Source organism: Balaenoptera ricei, chromosome 3 (assembly GCF_028023285.1).
Source record: "Balaenoptera ricei isolate mBalRic1 chromosome 3, mBalRic1.hap2, whole genome shotgun sequence".
NCBI classification, from domain to species: Eukaryota; Metazoa; Chordata; class Mammalia; order Artiodactyla; family Balaenopteridae; genus Balaenoptera; species Balaenoptera ricei.
This window is the reverse complement of record NC_082641.1, coordinates 26,696,054-26,719,579: the sequence shown is the minus strand read 5'-3', so window position 1 is coordinate 26,719,579 and position 23,526 is coordinate 26,696,054. Positions and strand designations below refer to the sequence as shown.

General features: G+C 38.8%; 1 protein-coding gene across 6 annotated transcripts in view; it reads left to right on the top strand.

The window, feature by feature from the left end:
* DROSHA (drosha ribonuclease III) overlaps positions 1–23,526 on the top strand; it is a 120,814-nt gene that overhangs the window by 60,653 nt on the left and 36,635 nt on the right. For 5 of the 6 annotated variants that reach the window (XM_059916165.1, XM_059916164.1, XM_059916163.1 and 2 more), the window contains 7 exons: positions 588–687; positions 2,348–2,455; positions 11,511–11,618; positions 12,163–12,301; positions 12,643–12,703; positions 19,179–19,238; positions 20,609–20,708. In XM_059916165.1, the coding sequence (XP_059772148.1) occupies positions 588–687; positions 2,348–2,455; positions 11,511–11,618; positions 12,163–12,301; positions 12,643–12,703; positions 19,179–19,238; positions 20,609–20,708 (676 nt within the window). Of the gene's footprint in view, positions 1–587; positions 692–2,347; positions 2,456–11,510; positions 11,619–12,162; positions 12,302–12,642; positions 12,704–19,178; positions 19,239–20,608; positions 20,709–23,526 lie in introns of all 6 variants that reach the window. The other variant, XM_059916162.1, reaches the window with a different exon arrangement.

Sequence of the window (23,526 nt, the reverse complement as noted above, 5' to 3'; positions counted from 1 at the left end):
ATATGCTTATTTTTGTCATGGCATATACAGATTGATATACACCATTTGCCTTTTTTCCCTTCCCAGTGGAAAAATGGATGTATGTAGCTATGTAGCTTGGGTATTGTCCCAAAGGGGGTTCTCTTTTCTAATACTCTCCAACTTTTACTTTCAGTGAAGGCATTTTGGACACGGACAGTATCTTTATTAAGTAAGGGGTCTTTCTTTCAACAAACATCAGAAAACACATATTTAAATAAAATGTGTTACTTTCAAAGAGGTAACAATGAGAAACCATACATGTTTCTATTGGTTTTTGTGTGTCTCCCTAGAAATTTTCTCCAGAGAGATTCATCTGTATAGTGACACCTCATTTTCAACACATATAGGCAATAATCAACTTAATAAGTAGGTTCCAGGTGACTCTTGGTCATCCTACTCCTCAACCCCCCCAGATCACATCCTTCCTTAGAATGAAGGTCTGCTGCCATTAAGGATATTCGCAAGAATGCATATATGATTGAGTAGGCCTGTTAGAACACCTGGCTTTATTGCACTTTAGATTTGCCTTCTTTTTGTCTGAGGTGTCTGTCTGTCCTTTTCCTTAGGTACCAGAAACTGTGGAAGAGTTACGTAAAACTTCGCCACCTCCTAGCAAATAGCCCTAAAGTCAAACAGACTGACAAGCAGAAGCTGGCACAGAGGGAGGTCGGTATTGGACCTTGTTCTCCTGTGACTAATGGTGATGCACTTCAGGTTTATTTGAGATTGTTTTTACACCACACTTCTAGAATAAGATGGAAAGAAACTTTTAAAAAATTCACACTTTATTCCCCTCCTCACGTTAGTACGCTGATAGATTTTTTTCATCTTTTAGTAGCTAAGGGACCATTTTCCCCCCCTAAAAAGGCCAGTTTTTTAAAGAAAGTTGGGAATAAATATAGCTTCTATAGAAGTTAAAGTTTAAAACGTGCTGGATCAGCCTTTTATCATTATTTAGACTGCACATAGTACCACTTATTCAAATTTCGTGGTCTTAAGTTTGTAAAAGATTGGCTTCCATGTGTCTGTTAGTTTGGTAAGGTGAACTGATTTTCTAAGGTTTTATATCCCAAATTCCATATTTCTTTACTAATGGGTAGTATTATCTGTATTCTAGGATCATTTGTGTTTTAGTTTTAATTTTAAGAATAAATGGATTCAGTATCAACATAAATTTTGTCTCAGTAAGGTTTTATTCTGTTGCCATAGTGTAAGAGCAAGGTGGGGTTTTTTTTGTTTGTTTTTTAAAAATATTTATTTATTTATTTATTTATTTATTTTGGCTGCACCAGGTCTTGGTTGTGGCACACGGGATCCTCATTGTGGCATGCAGGATCTTTAGTTGCGGCATGCGGACTCTTAGTTGTTGCATGCAGACTCTTAGTTGCGGCATGCATGCGGGATCTAGTTCCCCAACCGGGGATCGAACCCAGGCCCCCTGCATTGGGAGCACAGAGCCTTACCCACTGGATCACCATTGAAGTCCCAAGAGCAAGGTTTTGAAGCTGGCAAAAGTGTTTGAATTCTGACCTCATCACTTTCTGTGACTTGAGTCAGTCAGCTTCATTATAAAGGACAGAACCAAGGCCAAGAGAGGCTGACTGAAATGTCCCTCTGTTGGTGCACCCAGGGAAAAAGGTGGTTGTATGGACTTGAAAATACTCCATTTAACTTTCCTCCAGTGGTATTGGCCTGTAGTAGGAACTTAATCAATGGTGGAGCTGGTGGTGGTGGTTCCTGTTGTAATTATGAATTCCTATGAGATTTTTATTGAATAAGCATACAAGTATAAAATTATTTTTTATCATTAATTATTTGAAGGGCGGCATAAAAGGGAAGAGTCAGTTCCTGTTTATGTCTTGCAGAAGTTTTGGATCACTGTCTTTTTTTAATAAAATGTACCCTTGCTGCAAGGGTTTGCAAATTGGATGGCAGCTTTGACAATTACATGGGTTTCTGGTTAATTTACTGATTGTCTTTCTTATATGTAAATGCTTAACATAAGGCTTGATTTAAATATAATTTTTACATGCTGATTTCAAATTCCAAACACCACATTTTGTTTCTTTTTCAGTAAAAGAGCATTTTTTGTTTGAACTCGCCAGAGTAGTTGATTTGGTTTAGTTTTTTTCTTATCCATTTACCAGGAAAAGCTGGCTTATCCCCAAGGCCTTTATTATTTTTTTTAAAATCTAATTTGGCAAGAAGAGGTTTGACTACCTGAATGTAAGGGTGAATGAATCCAGCTAATTTACTAATGCTTGTTGTTTGGCTTAGTATTGCTTTAGAACTTAAAGGTTACTCATCATAATGGGGTCTTTTCTAGGAAGCGCTCCAAAAAATACGACAGAAGAATACCATGAGGCGAGAAGTAACAGTGGAGCTGAGTAGCCAAGGATTCTGGAAAACTGGCATCCGTTCTGATGTCTGTCAGGTGATGATACTTCTAAGAACACAATTATACCCAAACATCTCTTCCTTTAAAAGGCATCTGGCACTGAAGTCTTCCTAATTCTGAGAAGTTTCTGCAGAACATATTACCTGTAGCTAAATGGAACACCAACCATAAATTGTTTTCTATCATTTGGGTTTTGTTTTTGTGTCAGTTTTCATGTTGTCTTGTTTTGTTGTGTGTGTGTGTGTGCTTGTGCATGTGCACGGTGGGGGCATGGGAGGCACTGACTTAGTAATGCTCAGTTCTGTCTCTGTACACTGAATGAAGGCAAGTCTGTTCTTCAAATGCGTCTGCCTGTTTGAGCTCGTGGGTAGGTGCCTGTCAAAAGAGATCCTCCAGCAGCTCTACAGGCAGATTCCTGAAGGTGGTGTGTACAAACTTTCCAGACTGATGACTCCGACTTATATTGCAGAGAACGCAAGGCATTTATGAACAGAAACAGTATACATTTCATGTTTGAGCCAAATGATAATATTTTTTCTTTGGGTAAACTTAATAGAGGAACATTTCAGCTGTATATATAACTGGCTCACTAATAAGTATTTTTGTTTTCCTTACGGGTGGAATTTTTACCAGATTAGAGGTCCCCAAAACCCAGCATGTTCTTTGACTCTTCACGTGATTCTTCTGTTACGACTGATATTGGTTGCACTCCACAGGAATTACAGTAAAGGAAATGATTGCCCGGGCTGGGGTCAGGTAATGCCGTTTGCTGTGTTCGGCCTTTTGGAAGAATACTTCCAGGCTGCCACTTATCTGTTGTGATGGTAGCATGTATTGTAATAAGTTCAGATACTCTTAGGTATTCATTTCATCATAATGAGTTTTCTTGTAAAAAATCGATGTTGGCCTTTAATTATTGTATTGAACAGTGGAATGTAATCGTATCATTGAAGGAATTGCTGTGTCATTCATTTACCATGTGAAGCTACATGTTTTTGTGCTAGGATGAACTGCTATTGATGCAGTATTGCTAAATAGTTTGAAAATAATCATCTACAGTGGTAGCCAGTACATCCACCAAGTCCTCAGTTATTTTGCCAGTTGACCAGTTTTTTTTTGTACTGTGAGTATTTTCAGAAGTGACTCTCTTACGTCCATTGATGCTTTCTTAGCGCCACTTGAGCCGTATCACCCAGTGTTTCTGTTTTCCAGTGTTTCTTCAAAACCCACACAACGCCGTAATGCCAACATAATGTCTTAAGACATCATAAGAACAATGAGTGGAATCTTCAACAATCTGCTCAAACTCTGGTGATCTTGGTGATAAGTCAAAGTTGATCGTTTGAGATCATAACATTGTGGAGTGTTAAGAACTGGAAAGGACCTGAGAGTTCTTCTAGTTCAGTGGCTTTTAAACTTGTGTTTTTGGTTGACTTTGAAGTTTTTTTGTTTTTTAAACAAAACCCTGTGGCGCCCTAGTTTGTAAAAAGATAAAAAAACAACTGATTGGTGAGTGGTGGGTATGAAGGGAGTATCCATCCCATTGTACGAGATCTCTCTCCCACCCTGTGGAGCAGTCCTTGAGGCAGTTTTGTCCCGCTGAACACAGTTTTTTTTAAAGCATTGAGCTCTTTCTACCCTTTGTTTTGGTAAAACCAACAGGGGTGCTGACTGATGTTCCCCTGCCGTTTTCTGTCCTTCAGCTGTGACACAGATAGCTCCTCAGCTATTGGAAGCAGCCTGAGCACGAGGCTATCTTCTCTCTCTCTCTCTGTATTATTATATTTTACATCTGCCTTGAGGTTGTTAGGCAAACACACTCAATCAGTTCTTTTGACTAACTGGTTGGAGAAAATGGACCTGATTAAAACTCTGGCAAAGGTGAATACTTCTTGATCTAATAATGGTTCCGCCATCTGGAGAACTCCTGCTCTTCCACAGAAAACTGGCATCTGTTTCAAAGCCATGCTTCCATTCTCCTCTCCTCCTATTTTTTTTTACGAGTAACATTGGCTCTTAACTATATTTAATTTCTTATCCCAGAATAAATGTTTTCTTTTTTGTGTGTGTTCCTTAAATAAGATGGCAGGTAGCATGTAATAATGTCATTTAGAACATTCAAAATAAATGCATTTAGTATTTTTGGTAATGAAGAAGAAGAATCTGATTGAGAAATAGCAGTTAAAGGAAATTATACACTGAATACTCTGAATAACCCTGAAGCCTGTGAAAAAATGGACTCATACTTAATTTTAAGAGAAAAAGGGTGAGCGCAGCTCTAAAATTGTTGGGTGGGGGCAGGGAGAGGTTTCCTCTATTTGGTAGTTCATCGGTGTAGAACCTCCTTTTTGTTAGTAATAATTGCTAGTGGGTTGCTAGCGAAAGCCTTGTGATGCTGTCTGGCTGCCACTGGCGATAAAACTATTAATGATGAATCTAAGGCAGAGCAACCTAAGGACCAGCATCTCACTCTAGAAGCGTAATTTCCCAACCAGAGAAGACAGCAAGGGTTGTTAGAGATAAGAAAATTCTACCTGATGCCCCAACCAGTGTTAGGAGGAATGGAAACCTACGGGTGGTCCAGTAACCTGTAATTACACGTAAACTAAATGTAGACTTGAACCATGTTTAGAGAGAAACTGTTGAAAGATTTTCTCAGTGTTACTGCTTGTTAGAGTGAATTCCGGGTAATATGGAAGAAAAAGCAGAAATCAAAACCAAACTGAGGCTGAGAAATTCAGCATTATGACTCAGAAGAGGAAAAAAGGTATCACGTGGCTACAGTATCTGTGCTTTAAGAATGGGGTTTTGCACACCGAAGTTGAATTGGTGTCTTAGAGGAGTAGGTACATGTGCCCTATGCTATGCTAAGGAGGTTGTCCATGGAAATCAATAAACTGAATCACGAGAATGAAGGATGAATAAATGTGACACACAGAGATGTCAAGAAAAGGAGCAAAGAATCTGCATCAGGACAGTCATATAACCAGTATGAGGCTCATGCAAAACTGGAGGACACTACAGCTCCTTATTTTTATGAGGAGGCATGGTGCCTGACGAACTACTGCTGGCATTGATAAGAAAATCAGAGTCGTGGCTGGTGTTTGTATTGAGTGGACAGAGAGTTGTATTTGGACTGATTAATAGCTGGCTGGCTTCCTACAGTGACTATCTAGGATGGGATGGAAGCCTGCCATGTGTTATCAAACTAGCTGATGTTCTTGCTAAGTGATTTAGCAGGTGATGACTGAACAGTGAAATGAAACATCTCTAGGGATTAAGAGATTTTGGACAACACATTGAAGGAAGTATTTTCTAAGTTAAAACTTGGGGGAAAAAAGGAAGAACCTCTGAGAGGCATATGGCTTCACAGTTATTGTTAACAAAATTTTTAGACCATGTGAGAGACTTGATTTTTTTTTTCTTTTTTTTTTTTACTAGAGAAGTAATGCTTCTTGTGAAGAAAGGGAAGAAGATTTTGCTTAAAAGCTAACTGGACTGATAGAGAACTATTATTATACTTTTATTTTTAAAAATATCAATATTACAATATTATAATGTCAATATACAAGATTAGAGAGGAAAGTATAATGAACTCCATGGACTCATCAGTCAGTTTCAACAGTATCAACAACATTTCTGTAATACCAAATGCTAGTCAATGTTCACATTTTCCCGATTAAATTGCCTATTTATTTGCCTATTAAATTTATTTGCCTGTTTGAAATGGAGTACAAACAAGATCCATACTTTGTGATTAGTTGATGTTTTTTTAAGTCTCTCTAAACTGTGGGTTCTCATTCCATTTCTCCCTTTGCTTTCCTTGCTAATTTTTATTGTGGAAGAAACTGGATCAGGTATTCTGTAGAGTTCCTAAGCTCTGATCAGGGTTTCCTTGATTGCAACTTTACGGGGTCATTTAACGCATGTTTCTGTCCCTTGTATTTCCTACAGATTGGTAGTTAGATCTAATACTGTGCTATCTAATACAGTACCACTGGCCACACATGGCTATTTGAATTTAAATTAATTAAAATGAAATTAAATGAAAAATTCAGTTCTTAGTTGCCCTCACCACATTTCAAGCACTTAATGGATACCTCTGGCTATTGTACCAGCACAGATATAGAATATTTCCATCATCATAGAAACTTCTGTTGGACAGCAGTGATGAGTTTAAAGTTTTTTTTTTCTTTTTTTTGGAGGACTTTTTCATAGGGAGTAGTGTGGTCTCTCTCTTTTTTTTTAATAAATTTAAAAAATATATTTATTTATTTATTTGGCTGCGCTGGGTCTTAGCTGTGGCATGTGGGATCTTTGTTGCGACATTTGGGATCTTTAGTTGCGGCACGTGGGCTCTTAGTTGCGGTATGTGGGATCTAGTTCCCTGACCAGGGATCAAACCCGGGCTCCCTTCATTGGGAGTATGGAGTCTTAACCACTGGACCACTAGAGAAGTCCCTGGTCTCTCTTTTTTGTGTGTGATGTTATTAGTTATTGATGAATCATTACCGAGGCCCAGTAATTCATTAGGAGTTGCCAAAGTGATATTCTGTCTTTCCTTCTGCATTTATCAGAATACTTTTAAAAAGAATATTCCCCTCACCAGCTCTTTGATTACGCTGAGGTACAGATCCCATATAGGACAAAACCAAAAAAATTGCTCATTCTATTTATTCCATAATACATACACAAACAGTAGTCTTAGAATAACAGTAGTAATGGCACCACCACCTATATGATTATGGGAAGTAGTTGTTTGGGGTCTTTTTGTCTGTGATTATAGCTATATCCCACCAGGCATGCACACTCAGATTACCATGTTTTAAGGTCATTTGTGCTTATACCACAAACTGGATACACAGATTCATTTATTTTATTTTACTTTTGATTTTAAAGGTTCCTTTTAAAAATTACATATTGTCTTATAATTATGTAGAATATTTACCATGATTCCAAACTCAGATTTACAAATGCAATTATGTTTTTTAAAAATCTAATTTCTATCTCTGTTGCTTCCACCTTGTTCTTGCCACTTTCCTTCCCACCCCAAAGGTAACCATCTTTTAGAAATGATTTAATTTTTCCCATTTTAATATAAGCAAATAGACACACACACACACACACTCTCTCGATATATGTGGCCTCCGCTCTGTCAAACTGTTTTGAAGTTTTGTGGTCACTTATGAGGTCTATTTTATTTGCCTTTTTTTTTTCTTTCCATATCTCTTTTTGTATTTAGGAGAGATTATATTTTTGTTCTGTTTACCTTTATTGTATAATTAAACTTCTCCCTCCTCTCCCTCTCTTTCTATATGTGTGTATCCCATTGTCTGTTAGTGAAAATAACTACTATCTGCTACAGCTGGCCCTTGAACAACATGGGTTTGAACAGCTTAGGTCCTTTTGTCTCAGTGTCCAAAGATTTTTTTTTTCTTTAAAAATTAACAGTAGTTTTACTAGAATATGTCTCAGCTCTTTTTGGTCAATTTTTTTTCAGATATGCTGTGTGCCCTTTCAATGTATACTTTCACATTGTCTTTCATCTCAGGAAAGTTTTCTTGAATTACTGATTTCATTATTCTATTGTTTTGATTTCTTTTTTTTTTTTAATAAGGACTCCTATTATACGCATCCTGTATCTTCTTTGCTTATTTTCCATATCTATCATTTTCTCTTAAATCCTTCATTTTTTCTGATTTTTTTGTTTTTTCTAAAAGTTTTTCTTTTTTCCATCTTTTATTTCTCAAAGACACTATTCATTGGTTAATATGCTGTTGTGTTCCTTCTGTTTAGTCTATATTCTTGAAATCATTATTTCCTTCTTTTTCCTGAGTTTTGTCACTTCTTTTCAAATCTTTCTTTCCTCTAGTCATCTCATTTCTGAATTAATATAGTATTTATTAATAGCTGTCTTTATAAATGTTATTGTTTTCTTAATTTAGTTTGTTTTGAAATAATAGGTTATAGCTTTCATTGGTTTTATTGGCATGTCTTTCTGGCATTTTATTATCGGCGGTATCTTGTTCTATTCCTTTCGTCTATTTTCTTATAAAATCCTTGAGTGTGATTTAATCATGATTCTTTTCCATTGCTCTTTAAGTTAAATCATGTTAAATAAGTGAAATATTTTCCTGTGCTCTCTTTTAAAAATATTTATTTATTTATTTTTATTTGTAAATTTTTTTTGGCTGCGTTGGGTCTTCGTTGCGGCATGAGGGATCTTCGTTGCAGCGTGCGGGCTCTTTGTTGCGGCACGCGGGCTTCTCTCTGTTTGCAGTGTGCAGGTTTTCTCTCTAGTTGTGGCATGGGCTCTGAAGTTTGCGGCACACAGGCTCTCTAGTTGAGGCACGCGGGCTCAGTAGTTGTGGTGTGCGGGCTTAGTTGCCCCATGACATGTGGGATCTTAGTTCCCTGACCAGGAACCAAACCTGCATCCCCTGCATTGGAAGGCGGATTCTTTACCACTGGACCACTAGGGAAGTCCCTATTTTCCTATACTTTTAGAAGGAAATGTAAGCCAGAATAGTTCTCATGGTTCTAGAGCCTCTCCTTCTGTTGTTTTTGCAAAGTGATTAAAAAAATGGGGGGGGGGCGGGTGCTCATCATATCTGAGATCTGCTGCGTCTCTTTTGTTCCTCTACTTTTATCTGGACATTCTCTTTCTTTTGCCCTTTATTGTTTCCCTCCTGCTAAATGTGGCTTTTACTCCTAGCACTTTCTTTACACCATGGGGCTTTACCCTGGAAGGGAACTTGAGTTTTTAATTTTGAGCATTTTTAGGGCCCAGGCTTCTCCCACAGTGTTAGACTGTCCTCTTATACTCATCCAGTGAATTGGATTCTGCAGAGCCCTCGCCAGTTTGGGCCACAATTCCAGTGAATATATGTTGATTTGGGGGCTCTTCCATTCTTGGGGTCATCAGAAGCCCTGCTGCTCCCCCTGTGTTTTTTCTCTCTCAGATGCTGAGACCACACACAGGTCTTTGTCCTCACCCACACTTATTTTGGCATTCATGGGGATACCTTGTCATCTAGTTTTTATGTATTTATTGTTCACAGTTCTATTTTGCTATCCTGGTTGCTCATTTTTAGTGGAGAATTTGAATAGATTTAAAAACTGTGCACTGCCATTTTCTTACGGTCTTCCAAAGGAGCTTTTAAAAATGAAAGCAGTTTCTAGGCATGAATGGAGTGGGGAGGAGATGCTTAGTGATTGTGTGTATTTTAACATTTCAAAAATTGATAATTTTAAAAACTGAGCTAGAGCCTCGTAGATAACCTTGAGACTTGTTTGTCAGGGATACAAGATGGACATGGGTCATATATACCTTTCCATGGTGGTCACAAGAAACATACCTGGAAAGAGAAACTGGCTCTATTTGGAGCAAGTTTAGAAGAAGTGGCGAAAGGGACTCACAGCTGTTTCACATAAGTAAAGGTTTTGTTCTTTTCCAGGGGTAGATCTAAGTTCAAAGGGGTAAACCTCCAAAGAAACAGATTTGGACTGATGATAATTTTCTAATAATCAGAGTACTGTAAAGGTAGTGTTGTTTTCTTAACAGGTAATGATTTATCTCTTCCCGGAGGTATTAAAACACCAGTTTGAATTCATACTTTAGAAAGATAGTTACACTGCATAGTCTTCATGACCCACCCTCCGTGTGTGCTTGGCATCAACACCCTTGAGTCCCCTGCAATTGAAATGCCTGGAAAACTATATTATACTTTGGCCACACACTTTGTTTATTATTTTGTTTTTTAATACAGCACTTATTGAAACGAAGTGGACAAAATGCCAGTAATTTGAATCAGAATGGCATATCTCTGAGAAGCCCTTGGGAGAAAAAAGAGTGTCTTCGTCTTTTTTCTCTTCCACAGCTAATATAAGCCTTACACGTGGAGGTGCTTAATATGTATTTATTGAATTGAACTGGAAAGAAAGACTTTCTGTTGATTAGAGATCCTTTTTGGGAGAACTAATCTTTCTTTATAAGTTAATACAGGAAACTGATTTCTGTAATTTCAAGCAAATCCATTATCATGTATTTTTAAATAATGCCAGCTTAAAATACTTCAAAGACTAAAATGATATAAAGCACGTGTCAGTCATTCTGGGATGGGCTGTGCCCATCCTCCAGGTTCTGATGAATAAGAATAACTCCTTCATTCTCTTGAGTTCTAGGGAAACATTATTAAAAAAAAAAGAAAGAAAGAAAGAACGAAAGAAAGAAAAAGATATGCTTTCCATGAAATCTCCCAATAAGGAATCTATAGCCAAATGAAAAGTGAAATGAAAATAAAAGTTCTGTGTCCTCAGGTGATTTAACTCTACCGGTGGTTTTATAAAAGTTGTCCTTATAATGTTAGATTTAGTGTTAAAGCTAGAATGGCCTTTCGAGATCATCTGGCTGAGAAGTTCTTACCCAGAGGATAGTGATGGGCTTTAGAGATCTGTGAACTCATTAAAATTCCATACAATTTTTGCATGTTTGTGCACATAGGCACTTTTCTGGGGAAAGATTCATTTTCCTTAGATTCTCAGAAGTGTCTTGACACTGACAAAGTTCCAGAATTTGTGAGTCCTAATCCATTCCCTTAGAATTAAAAATAGACAAGGAGGCACAGAAATTCTTGTGACTTCCTTAAGGTTACCCTGCTGGGTACTGAGGAACCAGGGCTATTCCTACTTCAGAGAAGGCCAATAGGCCTTATTCTAAGCAGCTTTTTGTATTTGCTCATTTAATCCTTTTAACTGTCCTTGAAAGTAGCTACACTGATTGTCTTCGTTTTACAGGTGAGGAAACAGAAACAGGGAGGTTAGATAATTTGCCCTGAGTCCCATGATGAATGAGTGACAGAGCAGGATTTGGACCCAGGCATTCTGGTTCTAGAGACCGTATCTTTAACAGCTGTAGTCCACCACCCCTCACAGAGGCTATGCCAGGATGCCATGCAGCCAGTAAACTGTTTCAGGACGTTGTGAGATGGAATTTAGGATGTAAACATGGTTCTTGTTTGTTGTAAAATAAATGAAGTGTTTTTAATAAGTTTTTATAGAGTTAAACGTATTGAAATATGCTTTTTCCTAGCATGCAATGATGCTGCCTGTTTTGACCCATCATATTCGCTACCACCAGTGCCTAATGCATCTGGACAAGTTGATAGGATATACTTTCCAAGATCGTTGTCTGTTACAGGTAAGAATTACTCTCCTGTACATTTATATAATAACAAGATAGGAGTAATTCATCTTGCAGGTTACAAATGGAGCACTGAGATTCTCTACTCTGGGAGATGATGAGGACGTTTAGAAACAAAGCTCTCTCCATTACTCTACTCTTATTGCCACTTTCAAACCCTTTTTCTCACTTTTTTTTTTTTCCTTTTTGATGCTGTCCCTAAAGAAATAGACTAAAGCTAAAATTTGCCCGTCAAACCTGACCTCTTCTTTCAGCTTTTCCTCCTTTATGGCTCTTCTTTCCAGGTGCTGCGTATTCTAATTCTTCTCTGAAAGATGTGGTTTTTTAGGTTTGTTTAGAAGAGCTTGCACGAAAGCTTTGGAAATTTGACACTGGAGGAAATAAGATGGAAAGATCAGGGCTTAAAATTTGACTAGATAAACAGATCTCTTTCCTGTTTCATTTGAGGAGATATAAAGATGGTACTTCTATGCTGAGGTTTTTTTTGTTTTTGTTTTTATGCTGAGTTTTTAAGACTGAACTTATTTCATTGAAATTTTAGCTGGCCATGACCCACCCAAGTCATCACTTAAATTTTGGAATGAATCCTGATCATGCCAGGAATTCTTTGTCTAACTGTGGAATTCGGCAACCCAAATATGGAGATAGAAAAGTTCATCACATGCACATGCGCAAGAAAGGTATGTTTGGATTCCACTCTCCTGTTTTGTTCTGTGTCTCCTGTTGTAAATTAAATCCCCACCAGGAATGGTTCCCTGGTGACTGTTTCATTCTCTCTTTCTTTAGTGTTTCCTGACCCATATGTAATAACATTCACTTTGAGCAGAGCATTATGATAAGAGTAGATAAATTTGTGAGAAAATTTTCTTTCTCCTATCGAGTGTTTTAAGTAACTAAGTTGATCAAACTTGTAGACATGCTAGTCAAATTGGGGTGAGATAGATAATTTTCTTTCTACATGTCATATGATGGTCCTAGAATTCTTCTAACAGTATTTAGTTGTGATTTTTTTTTTTAATAGGAATTAACACCTTAATAAATATTATGTCACGCCTTGGCCAAGATGACCCAACTCCCTCAAGGTAAAGTAGATTTTTTCTTTTTTAATTTATTTATTTATTCATTTATTTATTTTTGGCTGTGTTGGGTCTTTGTTTCTGTGAGGACTTTGTCCAGTTGCGGCAAGCGGGGGCCACTCTTCATCGTGGTGCGCGGGCCTCTCACTATCGTGGCCTCTCTTGTTGTGGAGCACAGGCTCCAGACGCGCAGGCTCAGCAGTTGTGGCTCACGGGCCCAGTTGCTCCGCGGCATGTGGGATCTTCCCAGACCAGGGCTCGAACCTGTATCCCCTGCATTAGTAGGCAGATTCTCAACCACTGCGCCACCATGGAAGCCCCAAGTAGATTTTTTAATAATAGCTTTGTTGAGATATAATTCACATACCATACAATTCCCCCATTTAAAGTGTACAATTCAGTGGTTTTTGGTTTATTCACAAAATGGTGCAACCATGATCACTGTCTAATTTTAGAGCATTTTCATCACCCCCAAAAGAAACCCCATACTCCCCATTTCCCTCAGCCTGCCCAGCCCTGGACATCCACCAGTCTTCTTTTAATCCATGTTCAATATTTATGGATTTACCTATTCTGAACATTTTGTATAAATGGTGTCATACAATATGTGGTCCTTTGTGACTGGTTTATTTTACTTTACATTATGTTTAAAAGATTTATCCATGTTACAGTATATGTCAGTGTTTCTTTTTATTGCCAAATAATATTCCATGGTATAGGTATACCATGTTTTATTTATCTAGTCACCAACTGATGGTCATTTGTTGTTTTTACTTTTTGGTTATTATGAATGCTGTTGCTATGAATATTTGTATACAGGTTTTTGTATGGACATATGTTTTGATTTTTCTTGGGTATATACCTAAGAGTGGAATTTCTGGATGATACGGTAACTCTGTTTCACCTTTCCTTTAAGGAACTGCCAGACTGTTTCCAAAGTGGCTGCACCATTTTATTTTCCCAGCAGCAATATATATGAAGGTTCTGATTTCTTCACATCTTTCCCAACACTTGTTATTATCTGTCTTTTTGAACCTGGGCTTTCTAGTGGATATGAAATATTATCTCATTGTGGTTTTGTCATATTTCCCTGATGGCTAATGATGTTGAGCATCTTTTCATGTGCTTATGGGCCATTCGTGTATCTTCTCTGGAGAAATATCTATTCAGATCCTTTTCCCATTTTTAATCAGGTTACTTTTTGTTGTTGAGTTACAATCATTTTTTAATGTATTCTAGATACAAGTCCCTTATCAGGTATGTGATTTGTAAAAATCTTTTCTCGTTCCGTGGATCATCTTTTCACTCTCTTAGTGAAGCACAAAAGTTTTGATGAATTCCACATAATAGATAAATTTTGTTGCTTTTGTTGCTTCTGCTTTTGGTGTCATGTCTAAGAAACCATTGCCTAATCTAAAGTCACGAAGACTTACATCTGTTTCTTCTAAGAGCTTTATGGGTTTTTTCCTCTGACATTTAGATCTGTTCTGTTCTGAGTTAATTCTTATATATGGTATGACATAGAGGTCCAGCTGCATTCTTTTCCTTGTGGATATGCAGTTGTCCCAGCACCACTTCTTGAAAAGGCTGATCTTTCCCCACTAAATCATCTGGGTTGAAATCACCCTTGACAGTATATTTGAGGGTTTATTTTTGGATTCTTAGTTCATTCCATTGATCTTTATGTCTGTCCTTAAGCCAGTACCACACTGTCTTGATTACTGTAGCTTTGTAATAAGTTTTGAAATCTAGAAATGCAAGGTCTCTTCTCCAACTTTCTTCTTTTTTTTCAAGACTGTTTCAGCTATTCTAGACCTGTTACATTTCCACATGAATTTTTTAATTACCTTAAGAACTTTTGCAAAGAAGCCAGCTGGGGTTTTGATAGGGATTGTGTTGAGTCTGTGGATCAATTTGTGAATGCTTACCATCTTAATGTTAAGTCTTCTGCTTAATATTGTCTTCTGTTCCCTGAACATTAGATGTCTTTATTTTTTCTTTGTTGTCTTTAATTTCTTAGTAATGCTTTTTACTTTTCAGAGTATACATTTTGTATATCTTTTGTTAAATTTATTCATAAGTATTTTATTCTTTTCGATGCTATTATAAATGAAATTTTTTTCTTAATCTTTATTTTTGGATTGTTCATTGGAAGCATATAGAAATACAGTTGATTTTTGATTATTGATCTTGTATCTTGCAACCTTGATGAGCTCATTTGTTAGCTCCAGTAGTTTTTTAGTGAATTCCTTAAGATTTTCTATATAGATGATCATTTCACTTATAAATAGAGATATTCTTACTATTTCCTTAACAGTCTGGATGCCTTTTATTTCATTTTCTTAACCTAGTTGCCCTAGCTGGAGTCTCCAGTACAATATCAAATAGAAGTGGTGAGAGAGGATCCTTACCTTCTTCCTAATCCTAAATGGAAAACATTCTTTTACCATTGTGTATGATGTTATCTCTGGGTTTTTCATAGGTGCCTTTTATCAGATTGAGGAAGTTCCCTTTTATTCCTAATTTGCTGAATGTTTTTGTCATGAGAGTGTGTTGAACTTTGTCAAATGCTTTTTCTGCATCTATTAAGATGATCATGTGTTTTTTTCATTTATTTTATCCACATGGTGTATTACATTAATTGATTTTGGGGTGTTAAACCAACCTTGCCTTCCTGGGATACATCACACTTGATCATGGTATATAATCCTTTTTATATGCTATGTTTAGTTAGAATTTAGTTTGCTAGTATGCTGTTGAGGATTTTTGGTCTCTAGTTTTCCTTTCCTGTGACATTTTAGTCTGGTTTCACTATTAGGATAATACTGGCCTCATGTAATGGGTTGGAAAGTTTTATATGTTAGCTTTCCTTATTTTATTTCTTGATTTTAAGTGATACCTTAATATATTAATATTCTCACTTTGTGGCCTGGAACCCCTGAAGAACCTGGGAAGGAAGTAGGCTGAGTCTATGTAAACTCGTTAACACCCTGGAAAACTGAATGGAAGTAAATGCCAGATGCTGGTGGGGCTCTGATGTTGCTCTCAGGAGGCTTATCTCTGTGTGTGAAGCACAGCAGGTTCTATTTTGAAAGCCAGTAGAGGAGGTTGCTTGAGGGCGGCTTGCTTTTTAAAACGGGGCATTGAAGAGTTGAATAGCCAGGTTTGTCCCTCTTGGGATCCAGACTTAGATGGATGAAAGGCAGGTAGAGCAGGGTTGGAAGTGACAGAGTTGAGACACTGCTGCAGCTGGTAACTGGCCTCCACAGTGAGGTAGGTGCCCAGCCGAGCTAGTGCAGCTTCCTTTTCTACCTTTTTCTTCATGTATCACTTTTCTTTTCAAATAGACTTGCCTTGACGTTGCTGTCTTTTGAGGTTATCATAAACCAAACTGTCTTTCCTCTTCAATCAAGAGGTAAAAAGAAAGGCAGGACAGAACTTTAAAATTCCAATTTGAAGATGATCACATGCCTCACTGCTGTGTTCTGTGAGGGTCTAAGATCAGAAAAGGACTGTCTAATTAGAGGAGCCCTTAATCACACCCTCAGGGATAGCGTGGCCGTGGTTTCATTTTACCTTGCTATATTGTGGAGTCTCCAGATGACCGGTTCTGTATTTTAATAAGTGAAACCCTGGGTCCCCTGCAGCCCCTTTAGCAAGGCCGCACACGCAATAGATGTGTCCTTTTCAATGATGAAAGCACAGGTTTAAGTGATCTTTGTCTCATCTACCCCAACCACAGTTATCGGTATGTAAATTATGTCTTTTGGTAGCATTGTTTAAACCTCATGGTTTATGTTTTCTTACTGTGGCAAAGGGAATGATAACTGAGAAACTGTGTTCTGTCTGAATTTACCATTTTGAAAATGATACCATTGATAGAGAATAAACAGATGATCTCTCTTGTCCTTTGACTTCTGCTCTGGCCTCTGCTGCTTGTGCTGAGAGCCTCTTGCAGTAGGTCTGATCTTTTGGCTGATGCAGAGTCGACCCCAAGTTTCTGTTCAGAAAGACCCTCCCAGCCTCGGTGGCCGGGCCGGCTGCTGCTTTGTTGCTGCTGTCCAGTAGCCCCAGCTGTGTCAGTACAGCCCTGGGAGCCATACTGAAGAAACTCAGACAAATGCAGTCCAACAGACATTTATCCAGTGCCTTTTGAGCTTGAGGCAGTTCGTAGATATTTTACAGGGATCCAAAGGCAAGTAAGACAAAGCCCCTGCTCACCAGGAGGTGTGACTGCCTGGGGTGGGGTAAAAGTGCCGTAAACATAAGTAACTTCATATAAGGAAGACTCTGCTAAGTGCTTCAGTGAAGGTCAGAAACAAAACATACACGCCAGACTAGGGGCTAAGGAGAGCTCTGGTGGTTGTTCACGGATTATAGGTCAGTTATTATGCACTGTGCACCAGAATAATTGCATTCACTTGAAACGACTTGCCCTCTTCCCTGTTTGTTTCTTAGTTTGCTCTTATAAAGTGGGATGCAGTAGTCTCTGCTCCTTGTAAGTATTTGTATATCTTTGAAACAAACACTGTCCAATTTCAAATGTCAGTGGTTATATCTCCTCCCAAGCAAGCTTGCTCAGAATTTCAGACTGGAGAAAGGAAAGAGAGAGCCAACGAGCTAGTAGGTTGTTTGGGGAATCTGTGTCTGGCACTGAAGGTGGAGGAGCAAGGCAGGTAGGGGAGCTTGATGGAATTCTTCCCCCAACCCCTCTGAATACCACTCCTCTCGCCCCTGCCCATCCTGCAGTGCAATTAGTGCCGCCTTCTGCCAGGTCTCCCATCGGGCTGCCTCTCCAGGCTTCATCTTGCTATTTCTGGAGCCTCCTCTCTAGATCTTAGCTGTAACCTGCTTGAAAGCTTTCTGTGACGTCTCGTCACCTACTGAATACGTCTGAACTTCCCCACCTGGCAGTCTCAGCACCCAGTGATCCAGGCACATCACTCTCTTCCCTGTGGCTCTCTGCACACCAGTAAGACTGAGGGACTTGCTGTGCCGCCAGGCGTACCCTCTCCCTTCCCTGAATGCCAGCAGTAATTGTACCTGCGGAATGCCCTGTGTACCCTGTGACATCCTGCCCAGATCCTGCTAGCATTTGTTTCATTGTGCGTGTTCTGGTTCTCCCAGGTATTATAACTGTGTCATAGTCTGATTTTTTTTTTTTTAACCGTGAGCATTTTGAAGGTCTTTTGTCCTACTCTCTTTTTTCTTTTTTCAAATTCTTTTCCTTTTCCAACTAATGCCTTTCACAAAGCAGGGGCTCAGTAAATAAGTCTTAAAGGAAAGAATGCCATTCATGACATTACTTTTATTCCAGGTTATTTACTCGTTGACTAGAAATAGGGAAATGGGGCCATTAGGAAAGGTCATGGTCAGGGCCATCAAAAGTTTAAATGGCTGGTTACTCTCTTAATCTGATTTGGGATCAGCTGACATTTACAAAAAGACACGAAGACTTAAAATTAATAAATAAAAATCTGTCTGCCTATCAAAACTACAAAATAATTAACTTTTATGATGGCATCATCTCAAGTGAATATGCCACCCATAATTTTTTAAAGTGTCACTATTTAACCACATAAATCTCAGTTGTATAGTTATATTTAACTCACGCACATTACAATGAAATGTTACCACAGAGAAGGTCTCTGAAGGATTAGGCATTCGGTTCAGCCTTGTACTCCAACATGAGAAACAGCCTGTGAGATGCACATTCATCATGTAATTAAGATATAAATACAATGCAATCTCTGCACTGAGGGGGAGAGTATTAATTTTGATGAGGGACTCAGGCAGGGATTCCTCTGGAGCTCACATTTTGCTAGACCTTGAGAGGTGGGTAGGTTTTCAATGTGTCTCAGTGCACAGGGGAGAGTAGAAGCCTCCAGGGCGGCAAGGAGCTTGGCCTGAACACAGGCACTGAGTATTTTAGGGGATGCCCTTTTCAGAGAGGACCAGGCAGTTTTGGAACAGGACCCTGTGCAAGGGTGGGAGAGGATAGCAGTGGACAACAAGACTGAAAAGGTTGGTTAGGCCTATTTTGAAGGACTTTAGATGCTAGGTTAAATTTAGAATTTGCAGTTTGGACCATGGGAAGCTAGAACATTGTACCAAAGCTGATTTTTCAGTGTTCTAACTCTCTCTAAGAATGCATTCTCCTTTCTCTCGTCCACCTGATAGTGGTGTGGAAAGAGTCACAATTGTTAGGGTGATGTCTCCTTGCTTTAAATCTGACTCCCAGGGGGAAGGAAGCACCAGGGTGGGAAGCCTGAGACACATAGTAGGAGGGGACACTCCCTCCCTTTCCCACCAGGCAGCCCCTGTACCTCCAGCTAAGATGGCCATCAGTGTTCTTGATTATGAGGAATAAGGTAGGGTGCTTTGATTACTAAAGGAGCTAACTCTCAGTATCCTTTTTTTTGAGAAGAGAGGGAGGAAATATAAACGTGTGCTATTTTAAGTGATCTTTTTAATTCTGTAGGATTAATCACAACGAACGGTTGGAGTTCCTGGGTGATGCTGTTGTTGAGTTTCTGACCAGGTAAGTAGGCTTTTCTGCCATTCCCCAATGATTGCATTTTATAGGTAACATACTTAATACATACCTTCTTTGTAATTAGCCAAATAAGGCCTTGAAACACCATGTTTTTGGTCTCCTCTGTAGAGCTTAAAAGCTGCATGTCTCTGGCTCTTGCCCTGATAACTTGCACTCACTGATGCTGTAATGAGCAAGATTACAAGATGAAAGGCTAGTGTCTCTGTCCTGTCAAGTTTATGTTCAAGTTGCTGCAGCCAGAAGAGATCAGCTTGTCTTGGTCTAGATGCTTCAGAGCTTATATTCAATTTGTAGCGAAAGGGATGATATTTTAAAATGTCATTTCATTTTCTAGGATTTGTCTTTGATCCCTTTCTCACTCTTCCTGAACTCAAGGGAAGTAAAGTTTACAAGAATTTTAATAACTAGATTTTGGGGTAGGGGGTGTGTGTGTGTGTGTGTGTGTGTGTGTGTGTGTGTGTGTCTGTGTATGTGTTTCTGTATGTTTGTATGTTTTCTCCGCAGAAATATTTTAGGGTCCTTAATTTGGAGGTAGGGGTAGGAAAGTACATTTTGTTTTTTCAATACTCATAAAATTTCCCTTTTAAAGGGAGATGACACATGTTTCTCTTGGAACTGTCTTGAGCTATTTTTATTCTCTTTAGGTCATTTCTTTTCCCGGAAGGACATAATGAGGCAAAGGGGCTGTTTTCTAAGCTTGTTCTCACTGGACACAGTAGGACTAGACAAGCTCAGCTGCCCCAATCAACAGTGGGTCTGAGACACCAGTGTGAGAGTTAGGGGAGCGCAGTTAGTGTCATGGTCTGAACGGGTCTTCCGTCGGCCTGCTTCCTAATTCCCTTACTTTCCTGATCAGCAGCGCCGGTTCTGTTTGCCACTCGTGTTCCTGTTCCTGTCCCTGTTCCTGTTCCTGTCCCTGTCCCTGTCCCTGTCTGTACTTGTGAAGAACGTGCCACACAGCTGCCCTGCTCAGAGCTCCCTGGCTCCTCTTCAGGGGCCCTCATAACCCAACCCAAGCAAAGCTCTCTGTTTCCAGGCTCAATTTTCATGTATTAGATAGGTTTGCTCTCGGCAGCGTGTGAATGTTTGTTCAGGTCTTTGTTGTTATCATATTTCAGGGAAATCTTTTTACAGAAGTCAATGTGAACATACGAGTGAATGGTGTTGTTTGGGGTTTAGCACATTCAGATATACCGTGCATACCATTTAACCTTCAAAGACCCTACAGTTTAGTTCACTTCAGCTGGTATGTATTGCCCAGATATTATGTGTCAGGCCTGTTTTTTGGACTCAGAACCACAGACAGAATATTGTGATACATATTTACTTTTATGCTTTTTTTTTTTTTTTGGCAGTGTCCATTTGTACTATTTGTTTCCTAGTCTAGAAGAGGGAGGATTAGCAACCTATCGGACTGCCATCGTTCAGAACCAGCACCTTGCCATGCTAGCAAAGGTACGTCCAATATCTGAAGCATCTGTAGTGAAGTCATTCTCTTCTTCAGTCCATGCATAATTTTGCATTTGAATAAGTAACCCTTTAGGGTGTATTAAGGGTTTAATATTTTATAGATGAGGAAGGACTTTTTTGTTTGGGTTTTAAGGACTCAGCCTTATCAGTTCTGTTACCTTAGTGAGTTTCACCAGCAGCCAATGAACTCCACAGTGAGGTAACTTGCTAAGAGAAGAGGAAAAATTTGACAGATGTGCATGTACAGAGTTAAACATTTGGGGAAAGGAACATGAGAACAGAGTAAAAGAAATGAAACATTTCGTATTTTCCCTTTGTGTAATATTTCTGTATTACATTTGTTTTTAATTTACTTTAACAAGCAGAATTATAGCTTTGAATAGAATACTCCAGTCCATTTGTATCCACAGGGGATACTTTACAGATCTTTGAGAATTCCCCCCAAATCACAAATCCTATTAATTAAGATTTAGGTTTTAGACTGTTCAGCTAGCCATGTTGACTTAGCTGAGTGACTAACAGAACCTTTTCTTGATTTAGATTCATGGTAGGCATGTTTCTTACATTATCTCATTTGATCTTCCTGTCTCTGTGCAGTGTCTCTTTTTTTAATTAATTTTTATTGGTGTATAGTTGCTTTACAATGTTGTGTTAGTTTCTTGCACTGTCTTATCATAAATCATAACGGATAGGACATGGGCACTTGCATGGGCCATCAGAATACCCGCAGGGGGACCATGGACAAATTGTTATTCTCTTGGCCAAGCCTCTGCTTTCTCATCTATAGAATGGAGATGGCATTAGCATCTACTACACAGGGTGGTTGTGAGAATTAAATGAGATTATCATTTGAGTTTTAATGATTCCATTTGTAAAGTGCTTGGTGCAATGCCTGTTCATAGTAATCACATAAACATATGAATAAACTAGTAGGAGTTAGTTGTTTTTATTGCTGCTGCCACTTATAAATTACATTTATAAATCATTACATTTTATAGGCCTGTGGGTTTATTCAGTAGTAGGGGGGACAGTGGCTGTTAAATTCCCAAACAGTAGAGATCCATTAGAAAAGCTTTTGTGAGTTTTCCTTGATTTTTGCTTTAAGTAGTTTTATTTTTCTTCATTTTGATATAAATGTTGAAATCTGGTAGAAAAGACTAGATAAAACCCATTCTAGTTTTATGACTGACTTTTTAAAAAAGATATTTAGTTTATTTATTTATTTTATTTCGGCTGCATCAGGTCTTAGTTGTGGCACTCGGGGTCTTCGTTGCAGCCTGCGAGCTCTTTGTTGTGGTGCACGGGTTTTCTCTCCCTAGTTGTGGCGCGCGGGCTCCAGGGCATGTGGGCTCTGTAGTTTGCAGCACGCGGGCTCTCTCGTTGAGGCGTGCGAGCTCAGTAGTTGTGGCGCACGGGCTTAGTTGCCCTGCGGCATGTGGGATCTTAGTTCCCCGACCAGGGATCGAACCCACGTCCCCTGCATTGGAAGGCGGATTCTTTACCACTGGACCACCAGGGAAGTCCCTGACTTCTTAATTTGATCTTGCCAAGGCATTAATTACATCTAAAATGTGGTTACTTTTATCCCACGGTTTTCGTGTTAGCAAGAGTGCATTGCTTTATTATATATAGCATCTTCATCATAGCTATGTTGGTAGGCTTTGACCTAGCTTCAGTGGCATTTGAGAATGTAAACAGTGATGCCTTCAGGAAAAACTATGGGCAACAGGTATGCTAACTTGGTTTTAGCCTTACAATGAATGAAATTCCACAAGCTATATAAAACTGCTTCAATGTTTAGTTGATTTAATTGTCAAGATGCTTCCTGATAGTTCACGTAAGTGTCCGTTGGAAATGCCTTTAATAAGTAGATTGTCAGCACGCTCCCCCCACCTCGCCGTTGTTTTCTTTTCAGTTTCAGATATAATAGAATTGCATAATTGTTTTTCAAACAATTGTAGGGGGGATATTTACAAAGTGTGGGAAATTACCGTAGCATGAACATGGATGCTGTTACGTAACACAGTGGGTGCTGTACAAAGCCATGAGTCATGACAGGGGTGGCCAGTTTCTCCCTTCAGGGATTTCTGTGTGATCTTTCTCCACCCCAAACCCTGACATTCCCATAGCACTCAACACCCATCTCCTCCAGCAGTAGGCAGTGGTGGTCTTACCCTTCTTCTGTCTAGACCAGTGGTTCTTAACCGTTTGGGAGGAGGGACTTGATGGAGCAGGATTGCTGACTCTGAGAAGGTAATGAAAGCTCTAGGTCAGCGCTCCAGACAGGAACATTTTAACACATGCACAGTGGAGCACCAGTCTCCTTTTTAAAAGTTCCACTAATGCCTTCATGAAAAAATAAAGATATAGAGGAGGGATTATGAGAAGTTGGAAGATTCAGAGCATTCCAGAATAGTTGTTTATAATATAAAATATGGCTTGCACTCTACTCTCAAGCACGGCTCCAGAGATAGCAAACCATTGGATTTTCCCAGTGAAGTTGTGAAACAAGTGAAATTTACATATTCTAGTATAAACTCTTGCACTTGGGGATCAATTTTTTAAAAAGAGGTGGTTTCTGCTGTTGCATTTGTGGTAGTCAAAACTCTCACTTGAGTTTATGATACACTCGTGAATTCCTAGGAATACAAAATACTGATAGCATATATGTCCCATTTTTATTGTCCCTTTTTCCAATGTAAACAGATACGGATATTTTTAACATACATATCAAGACACACAAAATCTGAGTCTCTTTTATCTGAGAGCTGATGAGATTCATATTGTCCTAGGTTGTTCATTG